Genomic DNA, 11,446 nt, shown 5'->3' with positions numbered 1-11,446 from the left:
GAAATGGTACAAATAAAACATAACAAAAAGTAAAAATAAGTAACATTTTAAATAAGACAGATTCAATGCTTTTTCTTTTTGGTCATTCTTACACATGTATTCACATGAAACGAACATTTGCACCCAAGTCCAGCGAGACCTGAAAACCAAAAAGAGTGAAGACACAAAAGCAACAGAACAGAAAACACATTTACAGTCTTATTTAGTATACATAAGAAAATCTTTTATTATTATTATTATTATAAACAAGAAAATGTTCAGGCAGAGAGTGAACATTTCAGAGGCTCCAGAGCAGTGCCAGAGTTCAACAGTCTTACAACTTGCTGGAAAAAGTTCCGCAGTTGTTCATGCACCGATTACTGCACTAGTTTTCACAGTGCATGTCAGTCTCATTGTTGGTGGTGATGCATCGCCATCCCAGCTTTCAGGTTTTTCCTGAGCAGTCATATGACAGCAGTAAAAGTAAAAAAAAAAGAGGAAAACTTCTAATAAATACGTTTAAAACGGAAAAAGAAAGAAAGAATAAAAACCTTGAATATGAATAAATGAACAAAACCAACAGTTTCGCCCGCACCCTGGACGGAAGTGACGCATTTGATCTTATTTTGAAACGTTTTCCCGGATGTGGCTGGTCAGCGGCGCTGCTAGCTTGCTGTCTGGTCCTATGTGTCCTGAATGAATGACATCATGCAGGCTGCTGTTTGCGTCGGGCTGCGAGCGGACTCCTTCAGACAGTAACGGGTCATCTGGGAGTGTCATCTGAAGGCAGCCGTTAAAGCTGCGCGCGGTAAGAGAGTTTAAATCCTTCCGCCGTGATTCAGCGATTGTTTCGGTCTCTGCTAACCCGCTTGGCTAGGCTAGGCTAGCAGCTGCAGCCAGGTAAAGCTAACGGTGCAGCTTTGTGATAACGACAGGTACCTGTTGTTCAGACTCGGGATCAAACAGACTCTGAGGGGGAACCGAGGGGGAAGTCCTCTCCGTTTGTGCTCAGCCGGTCCGAGCTCACTTAAAATCACATATTTTCGGTCTATATTAACTACAAACACAATAATCCTCCAAGGTAACAGAAACTTAACATTAGCCCAGGTGTACATGACTATGTATATGTGTTTAAAACCCCCAAAACAAAACAAATAAGCTGTGTAAAATGAGGCTTTCATCGCCCATAATAATCTTTTTTGTCTTTTTATTGTAAAAAAGAAATGCACTGCACATTTAAATAAATTAAATAACTGAATTGAAACGAGGATGTGATGTTGCACTGTGTCTTTGTGGATCTACAGAAACCATATGATAGACTGTCAAGTATGTGAAGGTGGTGCAGGATATGTATGAGGTGGGGTGTGTGAAGGGCTGACAGGTGGGTTTACATCAGGGGTCTGATCTGAGCCCCTTGTTGTCTGCAGTGGTGATGGACAGATGAGGTCAGGCAGGGTTATCTCTAGACACCCTAAAGGTTACCAAGTTTGTGTCTGCTGTAAAGTTGGACATTCTAACCTGGGAGTCTATGGAGTGGGTGTTTGAGCTAATGCAGCTTTTGTAGTCAGTAAATTAGGGTCTTCAGTCTTTCAGCACTAATCCCCTCCGTACTTCTCAGGTGTAAGGTGATGCAGCAGAAGTTGTGTTCCCGAGGTTCTGGATCCTTCCTTTTAGAGAGGAACGGCCAGGCCTGCGGCGCGATTGTGGACACTGTCACTCCCTGTGACCTCCCCTTCCGCTGTCCCCGCTGTGGCGAGCAAGAGCGTTTCCACAGTTTGGCTTCCCTCCGCGCTCACCTCGAGTACCGCCACTCGTATCGCTCACCAGACATGGTCACTGAAGGGTTCAGCATTACCGGGAAGCTCCCCGACCCGCTGACGGCAGCTATCCCGTGGCACGACATGAGCCTCCCGACGCGTAGGGGGCAGCAAAGTACAGGGAGGCCACCTCATGTCCGCTCTCTCAGCGACAGCAGAGACAGCGGATACCTCCACTCATATGGGTCTGCGAGGAGGCGCACCCAGAGCGTTGGGGTAGGGACGCAGGCGGAGGAGGAGGAGGACGAGGAAATCGATGTGGGGACAGAAGACGAAGATGTGGAAGAAGACGAGGAGGATGAGGACGATGAGGGTGAAGAGAGAAGTGGAAGCAGAAATGAGGAGGATTTGAAAACTTCCTCAAAAAAGTCAGACCATCACCACATCAACCACCATCACATACTGTTCCCCCCACTTGGCCCTCCACCGGACCCAGATCTGGACCTGGATCTGGATCTGACTGGTGGGTTTCTGTAGCAGAGTGTTGCAGTATCAGAATACATCTGTTTTTTGCAGTAACGTCTCGTCTTGTTTGCACCTACCAGAGCATAACTCCTACTCCGGTTTGGAGACGGCAGCAGCCTCGGCTGCAGTGCGGCAGCGGCTGGCCAGCATTCTGAGGGCGGCCGATAGCACCATGCAGCGCCGGCTGGCCAGGGTGAGCACCGAGCTGGCTCATACCGACACGGAGCTCCTGTGTGAGCGTGCTCACTCACAGCATCTGGCCCAGGAGAGGCAGGAAGTTGCAGACAAGGAGAGGTCGCTTAGCCGACAGGTGGATGTGGCTGTGATGGTTATTGCCGCGTTGAGGGAGCAGCTCAACGCCTCAGAGAATGAGCTGGAGCGGCGAGAGAGGTGAGGCGGGCAGGATCTCACTGATGTGGTCTGGAGCAGCGGTCCCCAACCCCCGGGCCACGGACCGGAGTCGTTTGGTACTGGGCCGCGAGAGTTGAGGTTCGGGGGTGAAATTTATGTTTTCAGGGATTTATTCTTTTGTTTGTTAAGAATAAATCTTCCTTTTTTTTGGTACCAGTACTGGTTTTATTTTGTTGTATTTATGCGCGACACCTTAAACGCCGGTCCGTTAAAATATTGTCGACCATAAAACGGTCCGTGGCGCAAAAAAGGTTGGGGACCGCTGGTCTGGAGGATGTGCCAGGTGGATGGTGCTGGACTCCAGGGTTGCTCCTTGTCTCTGATCCTGTTTATGATATTCATGGACAGGATCTGAAGGTGCAGCCCGTTATTTCCCTTTTGCCTCTCTTGCATAGCTGGGGGTGAATGGTATATTTAAGTTATGAATTGGGTGATTTTTGCTTTGCAGGGAAGTGTTAACCATCCAGAAGTTTCTGGAGGCGGCGGTTCGCCAGGAGACGTGCGGCAAAGTTCGAATCCAGCATTTCATCGAGAATCTGCTGAGACGTATCGCTCTGGCCGAGAGGCTGGTGGAGTATTACCAGGTCAACGGTAGTCCGCCACAGTGCAACCACTACAAGGTACTGTCTTTGGTTGTTTTTATTCATTCATTTATTTATTCTAGTTGTTTTGTAAGTCTTTGTGTTTCTTTATGTCATTTTATGTTTGTTTTTTCAGCTGCTTTTAAATAACTTTTACACTGACAGACTGAATTGATCCTGACTTTTCCAGTTATGATGTTTTACTGTGGTGGGTTATTGCTCTGATGAAGGCCTGATTCTTGTGATTTTTATGACCTCAGCAGCACCAGCAGAAAACTGATAACGGCCCTCACAGAATAACTAAGAGCAGGTGAGTCCATCGTTACTTTGAATAAACAGTATTAGCAAATTTTCAGACTGAAATCAAGGAGAAATATTAAAGTGTTAACTGGACACAAACAGGTTGAACCTTATACTTATATTATTAAATACTGCTAAAAAATGTAGGATTTAAAATCGTATTAAACTCTGGCCGCCCTTCTCTGAGCCTGGTTCTACTGGAGGTTTCTTCCTGTTAAAAAAGAGTTTTTCCTTCCCACTGTCACCAAGTGTTTTCTCATACAGGTTTGTCTGATTGTTGCGGTTTTCTCTGTATAATTACATCATAAAGTGCCCTCAGGTGACTGTTGTTGTGAATTTGTGCTATATAAATAAAGTAGATTTGAATCCATATTTGTTCCTCTGAAAGTGCAGCATTACAGCAGCTGTTTCCTTTTCCTCTTGGCTTTTTATTGCAAATCATTTGAATTTGAGCTGAGAGGGAGGAAAGTCGTCAATAACCGATGGGGTGTAGGTGTAAAAAGGTTTGTTGCTCAGCAGGAACTGGCCTCTGACAGAGCAGGTAATCTGCTGCTGTTGGTCTAAATCAAAGTCAAAATCATCCAGGAGCTTTCTCGTGTCATCTGTCGGGTTTCTCTGTGGTGTTCTCATGTTTAATTCATGGCTCGACATGGGATGCTTTGTGCTTTCGCTCAGTGACTGCAGAGGGATTACCACACTCTCTCTGTGTGCGCTCAGGTCAGATGCTGTTTATCTTCAAAGGTTCTTGTTGAACTTTGTTCGTCGTGTGAGACCAGCTGTTCGGTCCAGCGTGTCCGTAAAAACCGACTAATGTTGCACAGCAGGTTCTGTCTGTTTTTGCAGTTAGATGGAAGTTTGTCATTTTTGAAAGTTTTCATGTCTTACCTGATCGGGTTACTCTTGTGTCTTCGATGTAAAGTTGCTGAACATAAAAGGATGTTTGGTGCATTTTTCTTTCTTGTTTCGTGTCAAACTCATAAGGATTTGTTGAGCTTAAAGAGATCATCGGTGATGCAGGTGAAAAGGCAGCATTTGAGGTGCTGATGGTCTCCAGGCTGGACACCAACCAGGGACAGTTCTGGTTTATCATCAATGTGACTGGCTACCCGCTCCTACTGTGTAAAATGTAATTGAGGCGTGAGTGTTTCCATCATATGAAGTTAAAATGACAGCTTCCTTCTCTTGTTTGTTTGTTCGTTCATGTCTGAGTTTCGTCTCCAGGTCAGCAGGAGGTCAGCTGTCCTCGTCTGGTCTCGCTGACAGCAGAACTCAGTCCTCGTCCCAGTTCGGCGGACGTCCTCCGTTCTTCAAACCAGGCGGAGACCGAGATCGGGAGCGGGAACACCGGGAGCGCCTAGCTCAGTCATCCCGGCTGTTCTGCCGGCCTGAACACAGAGACGACATCTGGAACCATCAGCGGCGCCGGTCCGCTGGGTACGAGGACTAGACCAGCAGAGAAAGACCAGAGGGAGGGGTGTCAGGGGGCAAGACTTTATCACACGGTGACTTCATTCCAGTACGTTAACCTATGGAAAAGTAGCTCCCATCAACATCAGACTTCTTTTACACCACTTCTCATCTTAAAGCTGGATTTGTTAGTCTGACTCCCAGGAGTCCAAAAGTTAAGTATTCAAATACTAAACAGTAATAAATTTGACATGAATATTTTTGTCATTGCAAATTTAGACCAAATTTTCTAAAATGATTTTAAAAAGGATTTTTTGTATCTGGCAGATTATTTAAAAATATTTAATTATTTATACTTTAGTGCTTCTCCTCCTGAAAACTCCATAAATGACCCGTGGTCTCTAATAATAATGGAGGGAAAACTATATATAAAAGATGGACGTAGCTTCCAGGTCTGAGAAGTGGTGCCAGTGTGGAAGTGCCTTAAACCTGCATTCTTTCTAATGGCCAGCAGGGGGCGGAGTCTGATGACAAGAAGAAGGCTATGTCACCATTAAAGGTTCTGCTTACTTGGTTTTTGACCCAGTGCATCCAGCTTTTACATAAAATCTATTGGATAAAATAATTCTGAAGATGATAACAGATTATCATGGCTGCTTCCTCCGAACAGGGTTTACAACATAAAGCAATAACAAATATGACTCCATGAGCTCTTTGCATCAGACACATTCCACTTTTAATTGATTGCTGTAATTTTGGTACTTTTCCATAGATTATTAAACTGGAGTGGAAGTGTAAACTGTTACACTTGGTTCTTTTTCCTTTGGATGTATGACTGGGTAAACCTTCGATATTGAAACATAGAACTGAATTCTGTCTGTTAAGTATAATAGTTCATTTTATCTTCAGGTACAAAGGTGTGCTTTCTATTCGTCTGTTGATTTATGATTTAATGCCCGTCTGATCACAGAATCTGAATTTGACGCCTGATGACACGTCCTCTCCTCTGGTCAGACCTTCACATCCTGGCCTGGTTCGCTCGAAAACTCCTGATCAGTCAAGTTATCGTGTCTCTGCCTGTGCTTTCTAAGCCAAATCATCACCCGGGACCATCTCGATAGTTTAAGATTTGTTTAGTCTGTTATTGTTCAATCACATCTTAACAGCCCATCACGAGTGAAACTTTGGCTTTCTGCTGAAGGAGGAGGTACAAGGAGCTAAATTCTTACTATTCCAAGAGAAATCCTGGGTCCTTGCCTTTGCATGGTGCACCCAACTCTACTGTCTATCCTTTCTAGCATTGACTGTTTTGGGCTGTGCCCAACTGGTTCCATGTTTCAAGGCTGCTTCAAAGGTCTGGTTTAAATCCTTTTCCGCTCATAGTCTGGGCTATTCCTCTCCAAGGGAGGATCCTGGTATGTAAAGGGTTTGCATAGCCACAGTCCTTTTTCTTTGCTTGATGGAACCAAATTCAGTGCCATTGTAGTCGTGGCTATTTCAGGTGATACCCAACTCCAGCTCTTTCGGGCTCCACCCATCACCATTACCCCTGGTTTGGCTTTGATAGCTTCTGGGCAACGTTTATCACTTCTAGTTGTCAGTTTTTATTGAGGTTACTCAGAAAAGAAAACCAAACACACCCGGGACCTGTTCGCCTTGGAAAACTCTAGCAGGGTTTTTTTCTCAAACAGTGATGTTCCCAGGATCACAGAGGCACACAGCCCTCTTCATCAGCATAATGAGGTGATTCTTCAGTGAACGTATCTGGGAAAATGTATATCTGAGAATCCCATTCCCGAGTAAAGTGATAATAAGACTGAGGGTGATGTGGTTGATTGCAGTAAGCTGTTGATGACCACCAGTTTAGTTTGTACAAAGAGGAATCGGCTGAGGTGGTTTGAGCAATTAGGATGGTCCTGTAACACAGGACCCACACACACGACTGGGTTGTGCTTGAACTGTCCTTTATTGAGCATACAACGTCTTTCTTTCTGCGGTTTTTGGCACCAGCCTCGGACACGCTCTGAGTGAAGTTGATTTTCAGTAACGCCTCCTTGTCAGCACTGATTTGGTTTTTAAAGCACAGGCACAAGTTCGATGATGCCAGACCCGGGTCAAATCTGTTCAGCATGTAGCTGAGAGGAGTTTCCTTCGAAGATCGATCTGCTTTTGATGCATAGAGAGGAAAGATGACAACAGGTGATAAGTAAACATGGAGGAAACCGCTTCCTTCTACACTACTCAAATAAGGACGAAATGTTGCAGAAATGGGCGATGATATTTTAGCGGTGGGTTTGATGTGGTGCCGCCACCATCTCGACTCCACCCCTCTGGACTCTGGGTGTGGACACTTGTTGGAGTAAAATGATCTGTAGCTGCTCGGTTGCCTGTCTCTTATCATAACACCGAGGGCAGGGCAAAATGTGGGACCTCAATATCGTGTCCTGAGTCATTACTGCGACGTCTGTAGATGATGTCACATGTCCTAGACGATGACGCCCATTGCTAAGATGTTTTAACTTCACTTCTAAGGAGCTGTCATGCTATCCATCGGTGAGAAACTTACCGACCTGCTGCCAAAGCAGGATTTCATCAGTGGTGTGGCGGACTTAGAAAAACTAAAACAGCACAACTTTTTGGACGGTTTGTCCCATTTCAGACAATCTGAACTGAAAAAAGACCCGAAGGCTTGTTGGCGTAGCCGACGCCCTTTAGTGGAGACGATTGAAAATAGTCCCCAACAAGTGCAGATGCATTTGGAGAGGCTTGCTTTTTTGAATATAGCTGTCCAGGTACATGAAGGAGCGCTTTGGCCCAGGTCTGGAGGACGCCACACACTTAACGAATGTATGAGTTAATTTATAGCTCACAGTGAAGCGACGCCGTGCTTCAAGTCCCGACGTTTCGGGCTTTAGCTCGCGCTCCTTCACGTCTAAACGGGTGGAGATTCTCCAATCACACACGAATGACGTCACGTCAGCGCTTTCATCCAAAGTGACTTAACAGTGCCGTGAATGCGTACAGTCCATTTGCAGTATTCTTAACGACTCACGACGGCTTGTTTAACAGAATCATTCCTCGATCCGTTTACATTTCTGCACTCATCTAATGTTAGAATGTAAATGTAAAAAAGGCAGTATTTGGTGTAAACTGTATCTTTGCTGTCGTCGGTTTAGGTTTTGTTGATGGTGTTGATATTTTATATACAGAGCTGTTTCATGTCATCAAGTGGAGGTGGTGGTCCTACAGTACTATAACTTGACAGGACTTTTGTATGACTTGCAAATAGAAATCATTTTATGTCTAACAGGGTGCAGGTTCTGGAAACATTTCAGTATTTCCTAAATTATGTCATGCAAATTCGTCTTGGAAATATGTAATTATGGAAGCATATTACCCTGCTGCTGCTGAGGCGCTACAGCATGAAATCTGTATTATCTATTATTCTCTCTTTCTTTCCAGTTAGTCGGTGTGAATTTGACTTTCGATTGACCTTGTCAGATCTTCGAGAATTGAGCTTCCAGGCACCCTTTTTGAATTTCAGATTTACTAGAATATATTTAAAGCCAATTATATGTTTGTGTTTTCATTGGAATCAAACTGAGATGTGAGACGTTTGGTAGTAATGTAGAGTATATCTTTGATATTAATGTCCTGTGGTCAAAAATTGGATTCGTGTCCCTGAAACGGTATTCTTGAATTTCGCCGCTTGGAGAAACCTGATGCTGATAGGTTTGGATAAACCGACCACTGAGCACTGCTGTTGTTGACATAAAAACCCCGTCTCTTGATGGGCATTAAGCTTAGAATCGGGGAGTGATCCAAACCATCCAGCACCACACTAATGACTAACCTCATGCTGTGGACGGATCTTCTCAGATGTTCTCTCGGCTGAAGTTTGCCTCATTTTTTTAGCATCTTTTTCCTGCCGTAAGTTGCCATCTGTCTCTGGCCATCGGAGACCTTCATCATGAACAGTTCAACGTCATCCTCTGTCTGCCATCTGGTAATGTGTTCATATCCTGGTAGAAGCTTGCTGCATGGTGTCTGGCAGGTCTCTGGATATGAAACATAACGGTATTCTTGGGAGACATTACGGCTTTGTAGCTCATGATTTGCTGCTGTACGGTCATGTGACAGTCAATAAGTGGTTTTTCACTCCCGTTGGTAAACATTCAGTGGCTCTGTGCACGTGCGGTTCCTCCACCTACAAGTTGCTGAATTTCATGAAGTTTCTCGAGGTTTCTGGCGACTTCCTCTTCCTGTGTGGATGCCACTTTACTCTGCCGGTCAGGGATGACGTACCAGCTTTAAGTTTTGGGTTTTTTTATTCAGACAACAGCAGATCTCTTGGAAGTGTGCGGGCGTTGGGTTCGACTCTGAACTGCTTCCTGTTTTGTATTTGGAAAATGGAAGAAGATGCATGAAGCAGCCCTACTACTACTACCACTACTACTACTACATATGTAGCTATTGTGTTACTGTGAAAGCATGCTTCATATGTAGCAAAAAAATCCTATAAAATACTGTTATCTTGTACTACCATGTGTACTTTTGTAGCAGAGCGAGGTCTATTTTAATGGTATTTGAAGGAGAGTTGCACTAAACCATCCAAGAGAGCTTCGCTTGGCACTGTTGGATGTCTTTCGATGGGAAGAGGGATGTATAACGGACAATCAGCAGGGTTCGTGCACAGGTTTGAAAGAGTTTTGAAATGTTTGGGGTGATCGATGTGCAAGAGGCGGTTCAAGTGTGCAAGAAAAGAAAAGTATTGTACCTGATGTATTGTTTGTTTGAATATGACTCTCTGCCTTTCTTGCAGTAAGGTGGTAGAGGTGACGTTAGCTTTTCTGTTTGCGTAAAACTTCTAGCAGCAGCGTTCTGTTTGATATTCTTGATTTCTCAACTTTTGTCCGTAGGGATTTCATTTGCATAAGTAATCTCTAGGTTTGTGCCTTCACTCAAGAACCCTGTACTCTGTAAAAAAACAAACTTAAAAAAAAAAACACTGTGCAAAAATGCAATACTGTGAAGATCTGGAACACTTTATGTTGAATCCCGTCGGTCGGTATGTGTGATAGCCATCGAAGATTAAAGAACAAATATGACGCCAAGACGAGATCTGCTGTTTTGTCTGTTTTTCTTTTATAAAAGATCATTCAACAGAAGTCTTAAAAAGGGGGTCAGTTTCATGCTTCATGTTCATGCTGTGCAAGTTTAATGAGTGATTAATGACATAATGAAGTTATTGCTACATTAGAAGTGATAATGATGAATGAGCCCCTCGATACGAGGAGACAACATTTCTAGAACATTTTAAAAAAGCAGCGAGGGGTGCATTACCAACCGCTGGCTGTTTGTGGTACGCCTGCAGGTTTATGACCTCCCACTGTGCAAGTTCTTCCTCACCAAACAAGCCTGTATGAGCCTCGCTTTGTCACGGCCATGATGTCGCAGAGATGTTGGAAGCATTAAATTGTCCAAAGTTTATTGCAAAACTAACCCATTAATATTAAGACGACTCGTGTCATGAAGCTCCTGAAACACAGATTTTGTGCTGATGTTAAAGCCGGAGGAGTTCTGCAGCTGCGGAGTTACTGAGTCAGCCAGGGTTGGTCACTTTTACGCACCTCAGCAATCGGTGACCTCACTCTGTAACTCTAGTCTGACACTTACTGGCTGAGCTGCTGTACTTCAGCTTTGCAACTGAACCACTTACAGCGTATCAGGGAGGAAATTCGTTGAGCTGACTTATTGCAGCTGTGGACCATGGTGCACCTGTGGCAATGGGACTGGGAACGCCTGCATTCAAAGATTATGAGGTGTGACTTAATAACAGTGTACCTGCGAAAAGAAGAGGTAAGTGCAAAGCTAGCATGGCCTACAGATCCCCAACATCCAGATGCACACATTCAGAATAAATTTCAAGCAAGCCTGAAAACGCTGGGAAAAGATGAAAACAAGCAGATTTGTGTGTTTTTGAATGTAACGTTTCCAACATGAAAGTCTTCTGACTGTTGGAAAACTTCTCCCAAGTCTCTGTTCGAGTTAACCAAAGTAACCGACCTGTAGTTATCCAACTGTTTTATGGTAGTACTCGTATCTGGCCACTTGGTGTCACTCTTCTCACATAAATACAGGTGTGGCACCTTCGCTACTTCTTTGGTTGCTATTCTTGCATTTCCCAGAATGCCTTCTGTGAATGTTCAGGCTGTTATCCTCGCAGTAGATGACGGGAGACGTTTCTAAACCTCTGTCACGCCCGCTCATCGTTGCGTTACAGGTTATGTCCTGTAAACACCATAAATCATTACAAACTGCTTAGAAACAGGCGACTCATACGTGCAGCAGAATCACAGAAATGAAACGAGAGAGTGGCGTAAAGTCTGTAAACAGGTTTAATGTCTTTACGGTGTTTTGTTCGGAATAAGTCAAGATTCCTTCATTAAAAACAAGCCCAGGGGTTCTGAACCTATGGCCCGAGGG

The 11,446-nt window shown here is 44.4% G+C and overlaps 1 protein-coding gene across 2 annotated transcripts; it reads left to right on the top strand.

Annotated features, from left to right (window-relative positions):
- Positions 1-622: 622 nt before the first annotated feature.
- znf365 (zinc finger protein 365) lies at positions 623-10,080 on the top strand. 2 transcript variants are annotated; one of them, XM_080868545.1, is made up of 6 exons: positions 623-787; positions 1,598-2,259; positions 2,342-2,651; positions 3,121-3,292; positions 3,517-3,563; positions 4,775-10,080. In XM_080868545.1, exons 2-6 carry the CDS (start codon positions 1,608-1,610, stop codon positions 4,998-5,000), a joined length of 1,407 nt encoding a protein of 468 aa, XP_080724671.1. In that variant the 5' UTR covers positions 623-787; positions 1,598-1,607; the 3' UTR covers positions 5,001-10,080. The 2 variants fall into 2 exon arrangements, with proteins under 2 accessions (XP_080724671.1, XP_080724670.1); XM_080868544.1 differs by having other exon boundaries at positions 624-787; positions 3,514-3,563.
- Positions 10,081-11,446: the final 1,366 nt, after the last annotated feature.

The sequence above is a fragment of the Rhamphochromis sp. 'chilingali' genome (genome assembly GCF_963969265.1).
Source record: "Rhamphochromis sp. 'chilingali' genome assembly, chromosome: 20".
Taxonomy (NCBI): domain Eukaryota; kingdom Metazoa; phylum Chordata; class Actinopteri; order Cichliformes; family Cichlidae; genus Rhamphochromis; species Rhamphochromis sp. 'chilingali'.
This window is presented reverse-complemented; position numbering and strand designations above follow the sequence as displayed.

Excerpts from the sequence above, each read along its gene's own strand:
- znf365 (XM_080868544.1), top strand. The coding sequence starts at position 1,608 with ATGCAGCAGAAGTTGTGTTCCCGAGGTTCTGGATCCTTCCTTTTAGAG. Across the intron at positions 3,293-3,513 it reads CACAGTGCAACCACTACAAG|CAGCACCAGCAGAAAACTGA; the intron begins GTACTGTCTTTG and ends TTATGACCTCAG. Across the intron at positions 3,564-4,774 it reads CACAGAATAACTAAGAGCAG|GTCAGCAGGAGGTCAGCTGT; the intron begins GTGAGTCCATCG and ends TTTCGTCTCCAG.